Source organism: Entelurus aequoreus, linkage group LG14 (genome assembly GCF_033978785.1).
Source record: "Entelurus aequoreus isolate RoL-2023_Sb linkage group LG14, RoL_Eaeq_v1.1, whole genome shotgun sequence".
Taxonomy (NCBI): domain Eukaryota; kingdom Metazoa; phylum Chordata; class Actinopteri; order Syngnathiformes; family Syngnathidae; genus Entelurus; species Entelurus aequoreus.
Window position 1 is genome coordinate 16,156,987 of NC_084744.1, and position 19,615 is coordinate 16,176,601.

Below are 19,615 nucleotides of genomic sequence, written 5' to 3' on the forward strand. Positions count from 1 at the left end.
CAACTTGAACTTAACGTTGGAACATCATGCACTTTTAATCAATGTTGGGTTCTGATGCTGATTTGACCATTGAAATGTGGTCATTTCTTAACCAATATTCTACAACATAAATACAACGTTGAAACAACATGCTTTTTGACGGCGTTTATTACATTTCAGGTTTTGACATCGATTTGACCAAAGAAATTTGGTAATTTCCCAACCAACAACGTGGAGCCAACGTTAGACATCAATGTTGTCTCAATTTAGCAACGTTCAGTTTCAAAAGACATGTATGTATAATCAACGTTGTATCAATGTCTTGTGCCTGCTGGGGTGTATAGGGTTGTGATAGGGAGGCATTTTAGGGGTCTTGTGTATATGGGGGTCCAGAATCTGGGGCTACACCCTTCCCCTGGTGCCCCCGCTATGGAGTGTTCGCATTACAAGGATGTCTGTTACGTGCGGTGGAGAAGGAGACGGCACTGAGACAGGAGCGTCGCTTAGCCTTAGGCGTGTTTATTACAATAATAGAATGACCTGTGCAAGTAATCCAAATATGTACGGTGTGACTATGTGTTGGGTTTAGCTGAGTGTTACCAGGAGTTGTTGAAGGTGCTTGTTGAGGAAAGTGCGGAAGTCCAAAAGGAGCAAGGCAGGTTCGGAGATCCATGGGCAAGCAGGAGGTCAAGGGTAGGAGCGAGGCGTCAGAGTCCGTGTCCAGGAGAGAGGTCGAGATCCAGGAAGGCAGCAAGAAGACAGGAGGGAATCCGGGGAGACGAGACACACATCTCGAATCCAGGGAACGAAGAGGAGCTGCAGGGTGAAGAACACTGGACACAAGACGATGACCACAGAGGGGAAACACAGAGAGCAAGGGAGCACATAGGCGAGGAGAGCTAGAGACGTGTAGGGCTTACTGTACGAGACAGGTAGCTACGTTCTGGCACTGGAACACAGGATCCGCTGGCTCATGAAGGACGTGGCGCTCTCGTCAGCGGCATGTGTGTTGATTGTGCCAAGGCGCGCTCAGAGGAGCGCCCAGCAGACTGTGTGGTGGCAGGGGCTTGAGCCGTAAAAATGTCCACAAGTAGACTGTCCATGAAAGAAAAACAGAACTAGCAAACTAAGGAGGTAACTTTACTTCTCCCTCAATTTCCGATTCAAGTATCAGACATCTTAAAGGTCAGGAAGAGTGAAGCTGCAAGGACACATGTTCCAAGCCTTTTCCTTCCGACCATCACAAGCAAAACCTGCTGTTTGGCTTTCCCCTGCTGCTCAGGAGGACGCAATCAGCTGCTGGCAGGAAGCAGGTGGAATCTCTCCGTCAAGATACTACACGAACAAAAGTTGGAGTTGAACCAATTTCTTAATAAGCAGCTGCCGCAGGAAAAAGAAAACAACAGCGTCTCTTGTCAGGGTTCCTGTACGCCACGGCAAAGGTGACGGGTCAGATAAACCGCTTCAGAGAACACTTCTTGAGGAACTTGCACAGGAATTCCTTCCTACATGGAATCACAAGGGCCTTTCCCATGCGTGCAGATGAATAATGGAGTGTTTGTCATGAACTTAGCAGGCACCAAATTCAATAGTCACGAGCTTGACATGGAAAACAACTGTGGAGTACTAACCTCTTAAATAGGGTACATACCAGGAAAACTAATGTTTTTTTTTTTTAAATAAAAACTCAATTGAAAAGAATTGCTCAGATTCTTTGCCCCAGTCATCTTACTTGTTGCTAGGCGGAATTCCAACACCTATTAAAAAGAAAATGCCATATGCCAGTCACTCCTACGATGCTGTTTCCTTAGCAACCGGCAGCCGATAATTCTGCTCACATAACAGAAAGGTCAGAAATTATACAGATTTGCTTTGCAGTAGTATCACACTTTTTCAGCGTTATCTGCTGAATTTGGTAGGGACTGCAACTGCCCTACTTGCACCTAATGCAAAATTAACAAGTCATCCCAAAAACTATGTTCTTTGTTGTAAAATTATATGATGCTTGTTTGTTCAATGAGTCAATACATACCACGGCTGTCTAAGGGGATGCATATGACTTCAGATTCTGTGCTTATTTTTATTATTTGGGATAATTTTTTTTGTGTGTTTTTTCAGGCAAAAAGAAAAAAATACATTTGTTCAACATTCCGAAACAATGTACAAAGAAGTAATCGGGTCATCTCAAAAGAAAAAAATAATTACAGCAAAAAATTAATAACAATACAAAAATATGTTCAGAATATTACTGTAATATTAAAAAAAAAAATTGTGTAATAATTGAATGATTGATGTTATAAAGAAAAAGTGGTACTATTATATATAAAAATGAAATAATCTTACCAAAATATACATGATATTATAATAACTAATTTTTTTTTTTTTACAAAAGTGTATGTATAATGTTATGAGAAGATAACTTTAATTTTACTACAATACACCTGTGATATTATAAAAATAAAAACATTATATAAGAGATATATGTATTTAATAAATGCACAATACAATTATAAGGCTGTATTTTTTAGATAAACAGAATGTCCACATGTTTTGTCGTAAAAATACAACTTTATTGTAACTATATGTTTACTTTATTCTCAGGGTTGTAGTGTTAAAATACTAAAAAATAAAAATGTTAGCCATGTAAAAATGCAGTTTCATTCTAGATATATTTTTGCAATTCATTTTCACAGCATTAGTTTTTTTTTGTAAATAAGTATTCTTGTAAAATACCTATATTATTTTGTGTTATATAAAAAATAACATTTTATTTTTGTCATATTTTTTACGTTGTTTTTTTACGTTGTTCCTATGCTTTCTTGTAAAAATTATTACTTTTTACTGATAATAAATTCATTGTTTTTCTCGTCGTATTTATACTACTTTGTTTTGGTAAATCTGAGTATTTTCCTCTCCATTGTGGCTGCTGACTCCTTCATATTCAGAATTTTCATTGGACAGCTACAATATATTTTAATCAGTCCAATAAACATAATTTATCTAAAGACCAAAGAGTCAAATAAAAATCAATTCCCCAGCCGCATTAATTGATAAAACAATCTAAAAATGCCCTTTACAGATGATTGAAGAGCAGGAAGACATGTAACGAGAAATCTTTCATCCTCAGCCTCATTAGCATCATACAGAGCATATAATATATTTCACAAACCGTGACGAAGTAAAATTTATAACCAACATTTTAACTCCTCCACTTTTTAATGAAGCAAATAAATCCAGACAGTAAATGTGCGCTGCATGGGTTTGACCTGAAGTCTGCTGAGCTTTTCTTACAGAACTTACATCTCATTTCACAAGTCGGGCTTGTAAATCAGCTTTTTTACACCATTAGTGACTTGAATTATGTATTGTTCACTTTAAACTTTATTATATGTATTTAAACTCTATGCTTTAAATCACATTTTTTTGTTAGGCGTACATATCAGTCTCCTCAGGAAACGGCAGTTAACAATGAGTAATAAAGAGCAGCCTGTCATCCTCCTACATTCCTTGTCCTCCACTAACCTCCTTTCTCCTTAGAAAAATATTAATAATAAAAAATCATAAAAGGCTCTGCTTGGGAGAATAAAGCGATTGGAAATGCTGCAAATAAGATTGTGGAGGTAAAGAATGTGTTACGATAAGATTAAAAAAGAAAAACTACAGCAAGGCAACTATGTTATTTTCATTTTCACTGTGGGCAAAAGTATTGGGACACATATTTTACTTCAAGCTGAGGTTTATTTCAATATTATTTATTATATTAAAATCTCCTAAGTCAATCCTTCTGCTGACACTGGCCGACTTCCATTTGGTTCTAAATTCATAATAATTGGCCCCATAAAATCAGAGTCATTTCAAAAGCCTGATTTACTTTTTAGATAGCTATATTGTACCGAACAGCCGAGACCAGGGGTCGGCAACCCAAAATGTTGAAAGAGCCATATTGGACAAAAAATAAAAAAATTAAAAATCTGTCTGGAGCTTCCAACAAATAAAAGCCTTGTATAAGTGTTATAATGAAGGCAACACATGATGTAAATGTCTATATTAGCCTACTATAAAAATGACAATGTGTGTCACAGGCCGACGCAAATCTTTGTTGACAGAAATGTGGAAAGTAATCTACACATTTTTACAACATTGGAAAACATTAGTAAAACAGAGGCGTCTCAGAGGGTGTGATAACTCCTGGCATTGACTGGCCAAGATAAAGGAAACGGCAGGATGTCTTCTTCTAATAGATTTAATACAATCTTTGCAAGTTGGGTATTGTTTGCTGTGGTCTGGAACAACATGGCACACAAACAACTATCAGAAATGCAGCCAATATTACATACAGATAATGTGTCAACTCATGAGACATGCAAATGTAAATTAAATACACAGAGAACATAAGTAAAGGGAATTAAATGAGCTCAAATATACCTACAAACGTGGCATAGTGATGCAATATGTACATACAGCTAGTCTAGATAGCACGTTAGCACCGATTAACTTGCAGTCATGCAATGACCAAATGTGCCTGATTAGCACTCCACACAAGTCAATAACATCAACAAAGCTCACATTTGTGCATTCATGCACAGCATAAAAAGTTTGGTGGACAAAGTGAGACAAAGAAGTGGCATAAAACACGTCTTTCTGTGGCAGTGTGGTAGAAAGTTGTACTTTTAATCAAACTACTGCTGAAATTAGGACAAAACGGCGCTCGCCAAATAACCTTGTCAGTAAAGCATGTTTAATATAAACAGTGGGATTTATGACAGTTAGGAGGGTTTGTGTCATGTTTGTCCTTCTAAAGAAACCATATTAAAACAAACTTTTGTATGCATTTTTGGAAAAAATTCCAGGTAGCCATTAGGTCGGAGCTCTAGAGCGGCTGGTTGCTGACCCCCGGCCTAGACTATATTGACTATGCTACACTGAGGGTTGTGTTGCCCCAGGGATGGGTACCGAATTTGAGACTTATTTAGGTACCGACCAAAGTCTGTCGGTACTACCAGAGTACAATCAAACAGTGCCATATTGCATTACTTTAGTCGAACGTGATGTCACGTCTGGTTGCAAACTTTGCACCGTCTCAAGCATTTGGCCGGGAAACAAGCAGCTAAGCCTTCAGAGCAAACTCAGCCAAACTTCCTCTAAGTAATGTTACAGTTTTCAAAGTCAACAAAGCAAGAAGACAAAGGCTCTCAAAAGTACAATAAAGCGCCACTTTTCATAAGGCGCTAGCTTGATGCTAATTTACATTGGATTTGCCATCGACATGCTGAAGATTAGCCTTACATGGTGATGTCAACACCTCCAAATTGGTTAATCAAATCTACAACTAAGATGCATGTTACAATCAAACAGCTGGTGTATACTGAATAAAATACTTACAGTTTAAACACTTTATATGTCTCAACATAAGAAAAGACTGGCACATTCAACTTAATGGCAAAAACTACACCGCAGTTTATACACTACTGCCGTTTAATGTCTTTAAATTGCAACTGCATGCAAAGTCTACTGTACTATTTGCAAATTAGACACTGAAGTGTAAGAACTAGAGATGTCCGATATTCCGATATTGTCCAACTCTTAATTAACGATTCCGATATCAACCGATATCGATATATACAGTCGGGGAATCAACACATTATTATGCCTAATTTTGTTGTGATGCCCCGCTGGATGCATTAAACAATGTAACAAGGTTTTCCAAAATAAATCAACTTACGTTATGGAAAAAAATGCCGACATGGCACTGCCATATTTATTATTGAAGTCACAAAGTGCATTATTTCTTTTAACATGCCTCAAAACAGCAGCTTGGAATTTGGGACATGCTCTCCCTGAGAGAGCATGAGGAGGTTGAGGTGGGCGGGGTTGGGGGGGGGGCAGGGGTTGAGGTGGAGGTGGGTAGGGGGTAGTGGGGGGTGTATATTGTAGCGTCCCAGAAGAGTTAGTGCTGCAAGGGCTTCTGGGTATTTGTTCTGTTGTGTTTATGTTGTGTTACGGTGCGGATGTTCTCCCGGAATGTGTTTGTCATTCTTGTTTGGTGTGGGTTCACAGTGTGGCGCATTTTTGTAACAGTGTTAAAGTTGTTTATACGGCTACCCTCAGTGTGACCTGTATGGCTGTTGACCAAGTATGAATGCATTCACTTGTGTGTGTGAAAAGCCGTAGATATTATGTGATTGGGCCGGCACGCAAAGTCAGTGCCTTTAAGGTTTATTGGCGCTCTGTACTTCTCCCTACGTCCGTGTACCACTACGTACAGCGGCGTTCTAAAAAGTCATACATTTTACTTTTTGAAACCGATACCGATAATTTCCGATATTACATTTTAAAGCATTTATCGGCCGATAATATCGGCAGTCCGATATTATCGGACATTTCTAGTAAGAACACAAGATAGCAACAGGAAAGCACAGCTCAGTGTTAAATGTTGATTTTATATATATTTTTTAATGAAATTCTATCAACACATTTGAACCCACTTAAAAGTACCAAAATTGTATACACCTGAGTACAGGTATTCATTTCCAGATAGCAGGATTTGGGACCGTATTAATTCAAACGAGAGAAGTGCCCATCCCTCGTTGCCACGATATAAAACAAGACAAATCGCAGCAACAAAAAACTTATATATGACCATATATAAACATATACATTCCATTTTGTTGCCTATTATTTTTAGCCACATTGCACTGGGCAGCCAGGTCATGTATTTCTCCTCTCTGCCATTGCTGATACTTTTACATGGTGCCACCGGAAAGAAAAGCCAAACAACACTTGTCAAGTTAGTCGTTTAGGTTTTTACTGAGATGAAGTCTCATTTGAAATGCTGAGCTCTCGTGTGAATTAGGCGTACTTTTCCCTGAAAAATGTGCCTGAACTTGAACTTACAGATTCCACTGTCCCTCTTCTTTATTCCAACAATTATACACGTCCAACTTTGTGGGAAGAGTTTGAGGATGGCCTTTTTCTATGCTTCAGTGCACAAAGCAAGGTCAATAAAGGCACGCTTGGAGGAGTTTTAATGTGGAAGAACTTGACAAGAAAAATACCTTTGGGATGAACTCGAACAGAAATGATGAAGGAGGCCCAACATCTGTATCTTCTGATTTCAATAACAACAAAAATGGAAATCCCACAGACACTTCGAAATCTTGTAAAACGTTTTTCCTGAGGCTGTTATATAGCAAATCCTTATAGTTTGTCCTGTTGTGGAAAAAGTGCTCTATACATTTGAGCCCCCTTGGTCTCTGTGCCACCACATCACAGTTGCATTGCATTGCCAGGACCTGTTTTCATCACTGCAGCAGTAATGCAAGACGCAAGAAAAACTCATAAATGTCAGATTGTGTTTACCTAGCGTTGGAAGGTGAGCGCTGGCTGCACAGAAGCTCCCCAACCCATTTTTTTTTTTTTTTTTTTTAAAGATCTCAGTGGAGGCCTTCTGTTTAAATCCAAATAACATACACACACGTTTTAGTGTGTTCAAATGAGTTCAGAAAGCAGTGAGAATAAAACTGGTGCAAAGTATCTCTAAAGGCTGGCACAGCGGATATATACAATTTAATTAGCCCTTTTAAAATTACTCTTTATGAATTACATTGCTATATTTAAATAATGTAAGGCTTTTATTATTTTTATTAAACATAATATATTGCATTTTCCTACATTGCTTGCTACTAATCATAACCATAGTTATGCAGTTGTGATAATTATTATTTGTTTAACATTTTTAATAGAAAAATAATAATGAAATCTCATAATTTGCTAGAGCAATGGCAATAAATGTATTTTATTCTTCCCATAGGAGCAATGCGCCATCAAGTGTTAAGGAACTGCTACTGTCTTATTCTGAAAGGGGAAGTGAAGGGTTTTGGCGAGTTCGAGTTGGCCATAAAGTCACCCGCTGTTATAACATTCTTTTCCTGTTTGTGAAACGTCCTTTCAAAGTAAAATCCCGTTCAGTCAACTAGAAGAGTACACACTATTTTATTTTAGTATTCAATGTTTAGTAAAAATAGAAGAGCATATATATAAAATACATATTTTAAAAAGTAAACTACTAAATATATTTTAGCAATTAAGGGACGTTTTTTATTTTACGATGAGGACTCAGACCGGAAGTTTTTCTTTGCTGAATATTTCGAACGTGACCTCGCTAATTTAGCTGCCCACTTGTGTAGCAGGCAGTACTAACAACACATTCTATCATGCCCTACTCTGCGAAAATCGGTCCGTCTATTCTAAGTAGTGACCTGTCATGTCTGGGCAGCGAGTGTGTGAGGATGATGGAGTGCGGGGCAGATTATTTGCACCTCGACGTCATGGACGGGTCAGTTTATCACTTCTTCTACAGTAGCTAGCGAGCATGCTATTGGCTAGCCGGAAGTGCACGAGGAATAGTTTGTTTTAATTCAATGTAACAATATTTCCAATATCTAATTATTGCAGTGTTTTACTTTGCTTCACTTGCACGCTGCTAATACAAGTAACTTATTTCAAATAGTTTTGTCAAAACAACTAATATTCAATGCTGCTTGTTCAGAAAACATTTGATTATGTAATCTCGGCTTTCTCAATAATATTTTTTTTTTCCTTCCTTTCTCAGCCATTTTGTTCCAAATATCACGTTTGGTCATCCCATGGTGGAATGCTTGAGGAAGTCAGTCGGCCCGGACCCTTTCTTTGGTGATAATCTGTATAAATCTACTCTAAATACACACCATCTTAAGTGTAAACCATAGACTCATGGTGACTGTGCTGGTGTTTGCAGACATGCACATGATGGTATCCCGGCCTGAGCAGTGGGTAAAGCCCATGGCTGCAGCCGGAGCCAACCAGTACACGTTCCACCTGGAGGCCACCAGCAACCCTGGAAGTCTCATCAAGGAGATCCAACAGAGTGGTATGAAGGTGAGAGGATGACACTAACCAAGGAAATACTAAGGCCCCGTTTACACTATAAGGTTATCCAGGGTAAATCCCACCTAACCTTATCCGTGTCCACACACAACAATGCCGCCGTTTAAGACCCCCTCCCCCCTCCGTCCGCCGGTGCAACGCGACCTAGTACGCATGCGTGGAAAATGCGCACGTCATAGTCACCTTCAGTGTTGCTTTGTGTGCAAGTTCTTAAATTTAACTTATCTGAACAATATCCAGTGTTGTGGTATTTCAATTAACTGGAATCCAGTGTGCTGTGGGGCCCTATTGTACTGAATCACACCTGAGCCATCATCCATCCATCCATCCACCTTCTTCCGCTTATCCGAGGTCGGGTCGCGGGGGCAGCAGCCTAAGCAGCATCATAAATTAATCAATTCTTTATTAGACATGTAAACAATGTGATAAAGAACATTTTACATCAATCGAACTATGGATCTAGTTATCTGGTCAGGACACTCCTCACTCTTTTGCCTTCACCTTCATTGTCCATTCCGTTTTAGTTACTCTATATACTTTGGACCTAGACGTTAAGTCTGCGACATACATGGCGGACAATAACTGATACAATCTGCTTTGCCAGTCCAAATGCATTCGCTGTTTTCCGTAGTTTTCCCTCGACGGCCAGGTAATACAAAACACGCTGCCTTTTTTATCACATCCACGGGAGCCCACATTCTCGTTGTCCCTCCTTCGTCAAATGGACGTTTTTCGGTAAATAGAATCACAGCTGACCTGGACAATCGAAAGTTCTTTTGCCGTCTGAGAAGTGTTGTATCCCAAATAGTTGCAATCGCTTTCTATTAAGGTATTCATGTATGATTTCCACAAGCGTCTGTACAAAGGGAAGGAGAAACTAGGGCATGTCTGGATGACTCGCCTTCATATTTCCAGTGGTTAGCTCCGAGTTACGAAACCGCTTTATTATGAAGCTGGCTGTGGCGCGTTCCTTCTGACGTCACTTCCTGTGTGGGGCGAGGTCTTTCTGGCGTCACTTCCTCTCCGAACTTAGCTTGTAAACGATCAATGAGTCCATACAAAGCTAAGAGCCGGAGATTCAAGAAATTCTAGGCGCACTTACTCGTGTAAAATTTGTCCGAGGAGGGAGACCTTAAACGATAGATTAGTGTGGCCGAAACGGGGCTTAGGCTAAATAATCATTCGTTTAAGGGGTTATCCGGTTTAGTGTAGACATAGCCTAAGAACATACCCTCAGGCTGAGCTTTTGTGGCCATTGTGTTAGGCATGTGATTTTTCCGTCCAAAGTCGGAATTCCGTCTTTTTTAATCTCGGGAAAAAAAAAAAATTATCTTCCGTTTTTCCGTTTTTTTTTCCGACCCTAAATCAAGATTCGAGACGTAGTTTATATTACGCCGTAGTTGATTGGTCGATATATTCCTTGTGACCAATCAGGACATCTGTTATGAATGATGACGTTAATAACGTCATCATACCGCCATTTTCCATATGTAAACGATGTCGGTTCTCGAGAGAAAGGACGCTTTACGAATAAAAGAAATTGATAAACATGTCAAATAAGTTTCGATGGGACTGGATGGAAAGGGAAATCACTGATACTGTTGGGAAGAAGGAAGTTACGACTTTGTTCGGTGATTTTATTCGGAAAATCGATCGTCCCGGAAAGGTTTTGTGCACGTGGTGTTATGATAATATTGACTATGGATCACAATGTTTCAAGGCTTTGGAAGTACATGCGAAACGCCAAAAATATATGAAACAACTTGAAGCAAGGAAAACCAACTTTTCACTAGCTGGTACTTTTGGATGTCAACCGAAAGTGACATCGAGAGGAAAGATCCACCCACAACCCACTTAAGTTGCAGACAGGGTTGTTAATAAGGAGGTAAGCTAAAAAATATTTGCTTGCGAAATACGCATGTTTGTTTTAAATATTAACCAATTATTGCTTTGCGAAATATAAATGGGTTTTGCTAAAAATAAAAAGCCACGTGAAAATATATTATGAAATTACAGAAATTCAAAGAGTCGCATTATTGAATCCAGTTAACAATTTATTTGAAATAAATTTGCATATAATACTATTTTGTAATATTAAGTTCTTATGTAGTCTCTTGAAACTATTGTCAGTGGTGTAACAATCTTGAAGGTAAATATTTTCACACTTGTTTCATGCAATATGTCAGTGTCCTCACATTATTATTATTTCCTATTTTCAAATATGAGTAAACAATACTAAACATGTTTAATTATTTTCATAAATGTATATCCTATTTTGGCGAAAAGAATGAAATGTTTACATTTGGTATTTTGTTATATTTATCCAAAAATCCAAAAAAGAAGCTACAAAAGCAGAGACCAAAAGGAAAATGCAGGCTGCTCAGAAATTTGCAAGGAAGGCTCATGTTAGGGCTGGGCTCTCAGAGAAAGCTAATGTGTGAAGTGAACTGAAGTAATGTGGTAATACTGTAAATAAACTGTAGATAAATATCACTGATCAATGTGACACCTGTGGATGTGAAATGAACACAAGATGTAAATATTAATGACTAAATACTGTTGGGACTGAACCATATACAGTGATTCATTATTATAATTGGGTTATGTATGTTCTATTAATGATGTTTTCATGTCTTTAAACACTAAAATATTTTCTTCAAATGGTGCTGTCTTTGTTAATTTTAGCATGTTAAATTGGTGAAAAACCTGGATCTGGCTGGGGGCCTTCGTCCCCCAGACCCCCGGAAATTTTTTCAGTCTTTTTCATTGTGGTCAAATCACATGCCTGTTGTGTGCAGGTGGGTTTGGCAATAAAGCCTGGGACTACAGTGGAAATGCTTGCACCTTGGGCCAGCCAGGTCGACATGGCTCTGGTCATGACTGTTGAACCTGGCTTTGGAGGGCAGAAGTTCATGGAGGACATGATGTCCAAGGTACAGTATATTACAGGAGAACATGGAGAGTATTTAACAGCACCAGACACAGCTTAAAAGCAGTGTGTCGTAGTTGCGCCAGTCTTTGCTCCAACAGAGCCAGTTATTTGTTTTACAGTTCCCGTGTTGTTTTTTGTTCAGATCATGTGGCTGAAGACAATTCCATACTTCTATACTGACAACAGCAACAACCCGATAATCCGCTCTAGGAAGTAAAATACCTGCTATTACAATTTTTTTTTTCTTGTATAAAAATGTCTCCACAACATTTTTTCTCACAAAATGTTATGTATTCAAAAAGCATAGCTTTTTCTTTTCAATATGATTTTATTCTTATACCAGGTTTTTTTTGCCTCCTACAAATTTACTTCAATGTAAATTTTTACTTATAAAAGTAATGTTTTTTGTTAAGAAAATATTGTCAAAACAGTTAAAAAAATGAAAATTATGATTACTCCTAATAATACTGCACATTTTATTGTTTTAAAATGTATGTTTTTGTAGTATGAATTTAATTGAATTACAATTGTATTCCTTTATGAAGTTTTTCCTGCATAATAGTACTAATTTAACCTAGCAGTATTTCACAATGTATTCCCTAAAATTACAACCTTACTTAGTTTTGTAGCTTTATGAGTTATGTTACAGATTAATTAATAAATTGTCACTTTTTCTCAGAAACATTAAAGGTTCTTCTTGCAACATTATTTTCATTGAGTTATGCTCAAAAATGTTTTCCCTTGTAATATTACAACTGTATTATAAATTCAGCTTTCTTACACGTTACACAATTTGTTTTCTTGTGATAGCAAAATGTGTCCTTGCAAAAATAAAAAATAGAACTTCTTTAAAAATGTATTTTTATTCTTGCAAAATCTTAAAGTTTTTTGTCTGTCACATTACTACGGGTGTGAATCTTTGTGTACCTAACGATGTGATCCGATTCTGATTCCTGGGGTGACGATTAAATTCAGAACCGATTATCAATTCAACACGATTCTCGATTTAAATCGATTATCGTAATGTATTATCTGGTATAATTATTATAATGAAACTTTCAAAACAGGTCACAGTTTAGAAAAACTATTTCTGGTTGCATGGATATGGTCATGAAACTTATTTAAAAAAATCTATTCTTATAAAAAAAAATAAAAAAAATAACAATTTTAAAAATTTTATTTATTTTTTTAATCGATTTTTGAACATTACAAATTAATATACAATCGGGATGTGAATCGAGTTTTTTGTGCACCGCTACACGTTACAGTACTATTAATTCTTGCAAAATGTTGTTTTTTCCCCCTTATAAAATTACAATTTTGTTCCCGGAAAATATGTTTTCCCCCCTTGTAATGTTACTTTATTCTTGTGACATTTAAAAAAAATGTTCTATGGTAAAACGTGTCTTTTCTATCTACAACATGTGTCCAGGTGACGTGGCTAAGGGGTCAGTTTCCCTCGTTGGACATTGAAGTAGACGGTGGCGTGGGCCCGGACACCATTTACAAGTGTGCAGAGGTGAGCAAAATTAACACACCGCAACCATATTAAAAGTAAACAAAAAAGTGAGGTCTCTGTTCTGTTACTTGTAGGCTGGTGCTAACATGATCGTGTCAGGCAGCGCCGTGATAGGCAGTGATGACCCTCGCTCTGTCATTGCCCTTTTGCGCACTGCAGTGGCCGAAGCCATACAGAAGCGCACGCTGGACCGCTGATGTCTTTATGTCTATTTGTGAAATTAGGCATGGTGATGCCCCACTTTTCCATTCTCTGCAGCTCTTGGTGGGAGTGACTCAATAGGTAGGAGGTCTCTATGCTGGATGTAGAAGGTGAGGCTGGACGCAGCAGGTATGATGCGGTGCTTCTTTGGAGGTGGGGCTAATGAATGACGCTGGACTGTAAACATTCCTGAACATAATTTTTACCAACCTGGAAATGATATGTCGAGCTTAATATTTTTCTATCAACTGTATATACACCCATGGAAATTGGTTTTGTTAATTAAACAGCATTCAATCATCTATTCTCTCATGTGGAGTCCTTGCAATTTGGACCTGACAGCTATGTATCTACTATATGTATCAATCCATGTATGAATACTTAATTTTCCTATTGGAGATGCATGCATACATACAGTACACAACACAAAATGTTGCACGCTCGCTTTTCGCATCCTAGCTGTTCACATTGCTAGGCGCTAGCAGCTTTAAAGGCCTACTGAAATTATTTTTTTTTATTTAAACGGGAATAGCAGATCCATTCTATGTGTCATACTTGATCATTTCGCGATATTGCCATATTTTTGCTGAAAGGATTTAGTAGAGAAAATCGACGATAAAGTTCGCAACTTTTGCTCGCTGATAAAAAAAGCTTTGCCTGTACCGGAAGTAGCGTGACGTCACAGGAGGTAGTATTCCTCACAATTCCCCGTTGTTTACAATGGAGCGAGAGAGATTCGGAGCGACAAAGCAACGATTACCCCATTAATTTGAGCGAGGATGAAAGATTTGTGGATGAGGAACGTTAGAGTGAATGACTAGAGAGGCAGTGAAGGACGTATCTTTTTTCGCTCTGACCGTAACTTAGGTACAAGCTGGCTCATTGGATTCCACACTCTCTCCTTTTTCTATTGTGGATCACGGATTTGTATTTTAAACCACCTCGGATACTATATCCTCTTGAAAATGAGAGTCGAGCACGCAAAATGGACATTCACAGTGACTTTTATCTCCACGACAATACATCGGTGACACACTTAGCTACTGAGTTAACGTGATAGCATCGTTCTCAAATGCAGATAGAAACAAAATACATAAATCCCTGACTGGAAGGATAGACAGAAGATCAACAATACTATTAAACCATGGACATGTAACTACACGGTTAATAATTCTCAGCCTGGCAAAGCTTAACAATGCTTTTGCTAACGACGCTGAAGCTAACTTAGCAACTTAGCAACCGGACCTTACAGAGCTATGATAAAAACATTAGCGCTCCACCTACGCCAGCCAGCCCTCATCTGCTCATCAACACCCGTGCTCACCTGCGTTCCAGCGATCGACGGCGCGACGAAGGACTTCACCCGATCATCCGTGGGGTTGGCGGCTAGCATTGGCTAGGCGTCTGCTATCCAAGTAAGTAGTCCTTGTTGTGTTGCTACAGCCAGCCGCTAATACACCGATCCCACCTACAACGTTCTTCTTTGCAGCCTCCATTGTTCATTAAACAAATTGCAAAAGATTCACCAACACAGATGTCCAGAATACTGTGGAATTATGAAATGAAAACAGCTTTTTGTATAGGATTCTACGGGCTCCGAATACTTCCCTTACCCTCGTGACGTCACACGCATACGTCAGCATAATAAAACGTTTTCAACTGGAAGTGTGGCGGGAAATTTAAAATTGCACTTTATAAGTTAACCCGGCCGTATTGGCATGTGTATCAATGTTAAGATTTCATCATTGATATATAAACTATCAGACTGCGTGCTCGGTAGTAGTGGGTTTCAGTAGGCCTTTAACATGTTGCATATCAATCGCACTCATATTTAGCACTTTAGCAACTGCATTAAGCAAGAAATGTTCCCAAGCTATCACAATGTATTAATGCAGCTTGCTGGTGTTCAGTTGTCATACAGCCAATTTAAATTGCTATTTTAAAAGGCAAAGGCCAAAAGCTACTTAATTGCTGCACCATAGGTTAGCAACAGCTAACAGACCCATTTAAAATGTGTCACAGGAATTTTTCTTTGATTATTATTGTTATTAAAAGCAGAGTTGCTGTAAACTTAGCGCCAACCATTAAGGGGTGGCGAGCTGAAGTTGTAGTGAGAAGGCTAAAGACGTCTGCTGTATTTTCAAGAGCAGAAGGACGCCTGCTGTCAATAAGAATCACTAGTGACATAATTCATAGTGCGAGCGGCTTGTACTCAATAATGCAGCGCGTGTCTGTGGGGCAAATCACACACCTTTAAATTATTGATGCTAAAAATCTGTGTTTTTTGAGGGGGCAGGCGGGGGAATGTCATGTGTTTTATTTTTAACAAAGTGCTTTCCCATCACTGGTACAGTTTGTGTATGTTACATGGGTTAAAAGGACTTAATGCATGATGACACATGTTCTTATAGTACATGCATTGTGGCAAGTGACAGGGATGCAGTGTGGCGTGAGACAGCTGTCAGCGCTGACGTCCACAATGTGCTATTGCCATGTAACTGCTTCCTCTCTGCTGCTTCTAGCAGGGACGTGAATGCATACATGCAATCAGCAGCCATCGGAGATGGCAGCAGCAAGCATCACACATGAACAAGTCCTGAATTGTACTACACAGCACAGTCACTCCAGAGAGACTTACTCCTCCTCCTGGCACCATGACAACAGCATCACCACAGGTACTGTCATTTGCACACTCAAGCAGCACATATGTGATATTTTTTGAAGGGTGTATTGTAGTTATGGGCGTAATGCCTATCTAAAGACCATATATATGGTCACATTTGTAAGCATTTTTATTGATTTATGCTCCTGATGGCTGCTGGTTAGCGCCTTGCATGGCAGCTCCCGCCATCAGTGTGTGAATCTGTGAGTGAATGGGTGAATGTGGAAATAGTGTCAAAGCGCTTTGAGTACCTTGAAGGTAGAAAAGCGCTATACAAGTATAACCCATTTATCATTTCATAATACACATTTTCATATCGTAAAGTCAAGCTTTTACTAATTGATGTTAACATTTACATTACAATAATTAAGCTATAGGTAGCTAACTAGCTGACTTAAATTCTGCACAATTTACAAGCCTCAAATTTTAACTGTTTAAGGTCAAGGCAAGGAGGGTTCATATTTTAGGGCACCATTGCAAGTTAGAATGGCACCAAGGCAAACATTATTTTCTTTCGAGGCAAGGGCCCCAAAGCATGCATGCACATTATATATATCAACATTTTGGACACACCTTCTCCTCATTCAATATGTTTTCTTTATTTTCATGACTATTGTCACTGAAGGCATCACAACTATGAATGAACACATGTGGAATTATGTACTTAACAAAAAATGGTGAAATAACTGAAAACATGTTTTATATTCTAGTTTCTTCAAAATAGCTACCCTTTGCTCTGATTACTGCTTTGCACACTCTTGGCATTCTCTCGATGAGCTTCAAGAGAGAAGAGAACCATTTTAGGTGACTACCTCCTTAAGCTCATGAGTGCACGCCGGGAAGCGAGGGAAAATTACGTTAAGCCAAGCGCTTGGCTCCGTTTACTCCCGAGGGGAAATCTCCCGAGCAAAGTCCATATAGTTAGTCCGCCATGATTATGAAGCCAAACGACGCTAGTGCGCTTGACTTCGTGTTGCCTATAATGCATTAATAAATGACGGGTTTTCGGTAATTAAAAATTTGACTGTATTACTTAACCGTCTGGAATTTTATCGCAAATTATCATTATACCGTTTACCGTTACATCCCTTGTCCATTTACAAGTAAAAAGTCAAGGGCGGTCATGACCTGTTCTTGTCGCTGATGTTGTTAAATTTTTTAGGGCATTACGGCAAATGACGAGGGCGCTCGCGGCAGTTGCCGTGGTTAAATTCGAGCCCTGATTTTATAATATTTCTGTTAATCTGCCTGCCTCGTGTGTACCGCTTTAAGAAAAAAAAACTGGTGACCGATACAGCTACTGTGTTTGACTGCGAAGCACCAAACTGTGTTTATCTTGTCGCCATGTTAATCTAAATGGAACTGAAAAAAGGGAAACATTCTTTCAATTCATTCATTCAATGTGGGATCATTTTGATCTTACAGCGCCAAATAAGGTATATTTTATTTTCCTGTTTACTATTTGGCTCACTGATATTTCTTCCTGCACAGCTATTCAATAAAATAAAACAGTTTATAATTGTTTATAATTTAGATTTGTTCTTCCAGCAGATGGAGCCATTATTAAACGGCAACACAGTATCAGTTTAGCGTCAATACAGCTAGTGAGTTTGCCAAACACTCACTGAGGCATCAATTACCCATAACTATTGTTTACTATTGCTCTTATGTTTAACCACATTTAATTATTTATAGTTAACAGCTAAATAACATAATACACGTTTTCAGTTTAACATCAATCTATACATTTGTCAAAGTAAATGGTAGAATGGAATTATTTAGCTATATGTGCACTGCTTATAAGAGCTTAATAGCTAGCCAACATAAGCGCGCTCTCTCGTTTTTACAATATTTAACCATTTATAGAGCCAACTAGCATAAATGGCATACATCTAACATTTGTCTATCTCGATCTTGTCCACGTTGTGTTTTATGAATTATGTTTTTCAACCTTCTTTGAACCAAGGCACATTTTTTGCGTTGAAAAAATCCAGAGGCACACTACAAGCAAAAATCATTAAAAAACGAAACTCAGTCGACAGTAAAAAGTTGTTGCCACCATCGACAATATTTTAGTTACAGTTTGCTCAATATTATTTTTTATATATTTGTAAGATAATACAATAAAATAAAATAAAAATAATAATAATATTTTAATTAACCTAACTTAACTTTGTACAAAAGCAGATTGCTTTTGATGGTTTTATTTAAACTCTTAATCCTTAAATATTTATATTAGGCTATGTGAAATTGAAATAAGAAAACAAAAACAGTCATTGAATCACTGCAATTTATTTTTAACTTGTTCACACTTTAACTGTGTTCCACAAACAAGGAAAAACAACTTAACAAGTTTATAGAAATACTGCAATACAACAAAACAAAAGTCCAACATTTTTCCACGTCAGATTTGGACAACCATCTGTTGTCACACCTGCCAGCTTGTCCCATTTCAGTCCTAACATGTCCAAACACGCATTTACCTATGTAAACAAGTCATTACCTGTGATTGTCCCTTTAATTGACTGCATGGCTGCCAGCTCCTCCGTGATTTGAAAGTCTGCAGTTATCCCACGTAAGAAGATGAGCAGCTGGGCGGTGTCACGTACATCGCAGCTCTCATCCAAAGCCAGCGAAAAACAGTCAAAGTCGGCCGTTTTGTTCTTCAGCTGAAGCTCCAAGTTTCCAGCGATGGTCTCAACCCGCCTCGTTACAGTGCGTCGGGAGAGTGACACATTCTCAAATGCTCCAATAAGCACTCCTTAATAAACTCTCCGTCAGAAAACGCCTTACTTTTTCTGGCGATTTTGTGAGAAATGACAAAACTTGTCCTGATGGCTGCATCTCTGGGGGTGTGAAATTTGGCAAAAAGTCCTTGTTGGGTTTGCAGTTTTACCATCAACGCATCAGCCTCCCTTGCGCGCTCTTCATCAGACAGATTCCGGTATCTTTCCTTGTGCTTCGTCGTGTAGTGGCGATTCAAATTATATTCTTTAAACACAGCAACCTGTGTACCACAAATTAAGCACACGGCTTTACCATTCATTTCTGTACAGAAATACTTGGCAGTCCGTGTCTTGTTGAAAACACGGCATTAATGATTGGCCTCACGCGGGCCGGACTGGGACGCACAAAGGAACCGGATGTGGCCCGCGGGCCGCAAAATGCCCAGGTCTGCTTTAAACCATAACTGACCATGCATCAATATAGCTCTTGTCTCAAAGTAGGTGTACTGTCACCACTTGTCACATCACACCGTGACTTATTGAGTTTTTTGCTGTTTTCCTGTGTGTAGAGTTTTAGTTCTTGTCTTGCGCTCCTATTTTGGTGGCTTTTTCTCTTTTTTTGGTATTTTCCTGTTGCAGTTTCATGTCTTCCTTTGAAGGAATTTTGCTGC

General features: G+C 38.6%; 1 protein-coding gene across 4 annotated transcripts in view; it reads left to right on the forward strand.

The window, feature by feature from the left end:
• rpe (ribulose-5-phosphate-3-epimerase) overlaps positions 1-13,864 on the forward strand; it is an 89,791-nt gene extending 75,927 nt beyond the window's left edge. For 3 of the 4 annotated variants that reach the window (XM_062070531.1, XM_062070532.1, XM_062070533.1), the window contains 5 exons: positions 8,591-8,670; positions 8,756-8,895; positions 11,703-11,837; positions 13,269-13,355; positions 13,430-13,864. In XM_062070531.1, coding sequence (XP_061926515.1) covers positions 8,625-8,670; positions 8,756-8,895; positions 11,703-11,837; positions 13,269-13,355; positions 13,430-13,552 — 531 coding nt within the window. In that variant the 5' untranslated portion in view covers positions 8,591-8,624 and the 3' untranslated portion in view covers positions 13,553-13,864. Of the gene's footprint in view, positions 1-8,111; positions 8,315-8,590; positions 8,671-8,755; positions 8,896-11,702; positions 11,838-13,268; positions 13,356-13,429 lie in introns of those variants that run through there. The other variant, XM_062070530.1, reaches the window with a different exon arrangement.
• The last annotated feature ends 5,751 nt before the right edge of the window (positions 13,865-19,615 follow it).